Here is a 2,144-nt window from a genome sequence, read left to right as displayed (position 1 = left end):
ATATATATATATATATATATATATATATATATATATATATATATATATATATATATATATATATATATAGCCGAGGCGCATTTAAACACTCTCGTATTAGCCGGATATACTTCCGCAGGGCGTACTCCTTCCATATGAACGGCGAGGGCCAACTGCAGCCCGTACCATTCCCCACGGACGCTCTAATAGGACCGGGGATACCGCGTCACGCACGCCAAATTAATACCCTGACTCACGGCGAGGTGGTGTGCGCCGTCACAATCTCGAATCCGACCAAGTATGTCTACACCGGCGGCAAGGGTTGCGTCAAAGTTTGGGATATCGGCCAAAGTGTCGGCAGCGCCAGCGTGAAACCAGTCTCGCAACTGGACTGTCTGCAACGTGACAATTACATCAGGTGAGACCAACCGTGACCCTATACCGGTTCGATTGCCGGCGACGAATGATCCGGCGAGACTGTATGACTTGGTTTCCGCCCAACAGTGTTCGTGACGAACGACGTAATCGCACTGAAAAGGGGCAAATGAGGAAAAAAGAAGACGCGCAGTTGTTTTTATAATTACTTATTAGATGAAAAGCGACTATTTCCTGGAATTAATGATCGTTGGTGCTTTCTTTTTCTCTCTCTCCCTCTCTCTCTCTCCCTCTCTCTTGTAAATTTACAAAATATAGACTGTCTTCTCTTAAAGTCGCGACAGCACCTCCGTGCTGCGCCCGTGTCATTTAATAACGTTGCGGTAAGTGATATCGATTAAGGCGACTTAAGTAACAGCCATGCCCTTCTGCACGCGCAGATCCGTGAAGCTACTGCCGGACGGCAGGACACTGATAGTCGGCGGCGAGGCTAGTCAGCTGAGTATCTGGGACCTGGCGAGCCCCACGCCGAGAATCAAGGCGGAGTTGACCTCCTCGGCACCGGCCTGCTATGCGTTAGCGATCTCGCCGGACTCCAAGGTCTGCTTCAGTTGCTGCAGCGACGGCAACATCGCCGTCTGGGATCTGCAGAATCAGACGTTGGTCCGGCAATTCCAAGGGCACACTGACGGCGCCTCCTGCATCGACATCTCCGCCGACGGTTCGAAGCTGTGGACCGGCGGCCTCGACAACACCGTGCGTTCGTGGGACCTACGGGAGGGCAGGCAACTGCAGCAGCACGACTTCACCTCGCAGATATTCTCGCTGGGCTACTGCCCAACCGGCGAGTGGCTGGCGGTCGGCATGGAGAACTCGAACGTCGAGGTGTTACATGCTACGAAGTCCGACAAATATCAGCTACACCTACACGAGTCCTGCGTGCTGTCGCTACGTTTTGCGTCGTGCGGCAAGTGGTTCGTCTCCACCGGCAAGGACAACCTGCTGAACGCGTGGCGTACGCCGTACGGTGCATCAATATTTCAGGTGAGCGTCAGCGCTAATAATAGTAGTGCTAGGTCAGTGCGGAAAACTTGTCATTTTTCCATTCAATTTTCGTAGAGTGTGTGGGCGTTGAAAGGAATATAACAAGCCCTCGTTGGATCTAAAAATATCTAAAATATATCTAAAAAGTACCGAGTCGATGTTGTGTTAGTAAAAATGATTAATCCTTGAAAACGATTAGGAAACGTCACTTTCTATCTTATTTGAAACACGACGAGCCATTTGCATCAAACTAGTAGTAATAACGGTAATAATAGTAATAATAAATAATAAGGACGAATAATGATAAATAATAAATAATGATAAGAGATATGATATCAAAAACTGCCGCGGTGCAGAGTAATACCTAGATTCGACTTCCTGATACAGTATCAAGTTGCACTTCGCAACTTAATGAGCTGGGATGTTCACGAAACGTTGAGAACAAATGCGCATAAAGCGCGGCTTCAACCTGAAAGCTAAATCTAGCATATTGACGATGATAACTTTATATCGAGTAGTAGCGCTTCCGGATTTACTGGCATTCGAATTTGCCGTCGATTGGTTCGCGATTTCACGGGATCGTGCTACGATACTCGTCTCCCATTAAGCGCCGGGCATGTGACGCATTTTAAACAAACGTGACTGTGCGCGCGGGATTACTTGGCACGATCGAACAATCGCGGGATTGATACGTGTCTGTAACATTCGAGTGTGTCGCTTTCCCGCCCCTCCCCCCCCCCCCCCCC

General features: G+C 48.7%; 1 protein-coding gene across 3 annotated transcripts in view; it reads left to right on the top strand.

Annotated features, from left to right (window-relative positions):
• The window catches only part of LOC116842816 (protein groucho), a 95,328-nt gene that overhangs the window by 92,073 nt on the left and 1,111 nt on the right, over positions 1 to 2,144 (top strand). For all 3 annotated transcript variants that reach the window (XM_032812534.1, XM_032812535.1, XM_032812536.1), the window contains 2 exons: positions 119 to 397; positions 795 to 1,398. In XM_032812534.1, the coding sequence (XP_032668425.1) occupies positions 119 to 397; positions 795 to 1,398 (883 nt within the window). The remainder of the gene's footprint in view (positions 1 to 118; positions 398 to 794; positions 1,399 to 2,144) is intronic.

This window comes from Odontomachus brunneus, unplaced genomic scaffold (assembly GCF_010583005.1).
Source record: "Odontomachus brunneus isolate Ranch 3 - 2012 unplaced genomic scaffold, Obru_v1 Obru_scaffold_027, whole genome shotgun sequence".
Taxonomy (NCBI): domain Eukaryota; kingdom Metazoa; phylum Arthropoda; class Insecta; order Hymenoptera; family Formicidae; genus Odontomachus; species Odontomachus brunneus.
This window is presented reverse-complemented; position numbering and strand designations above follow the sequence as displayed.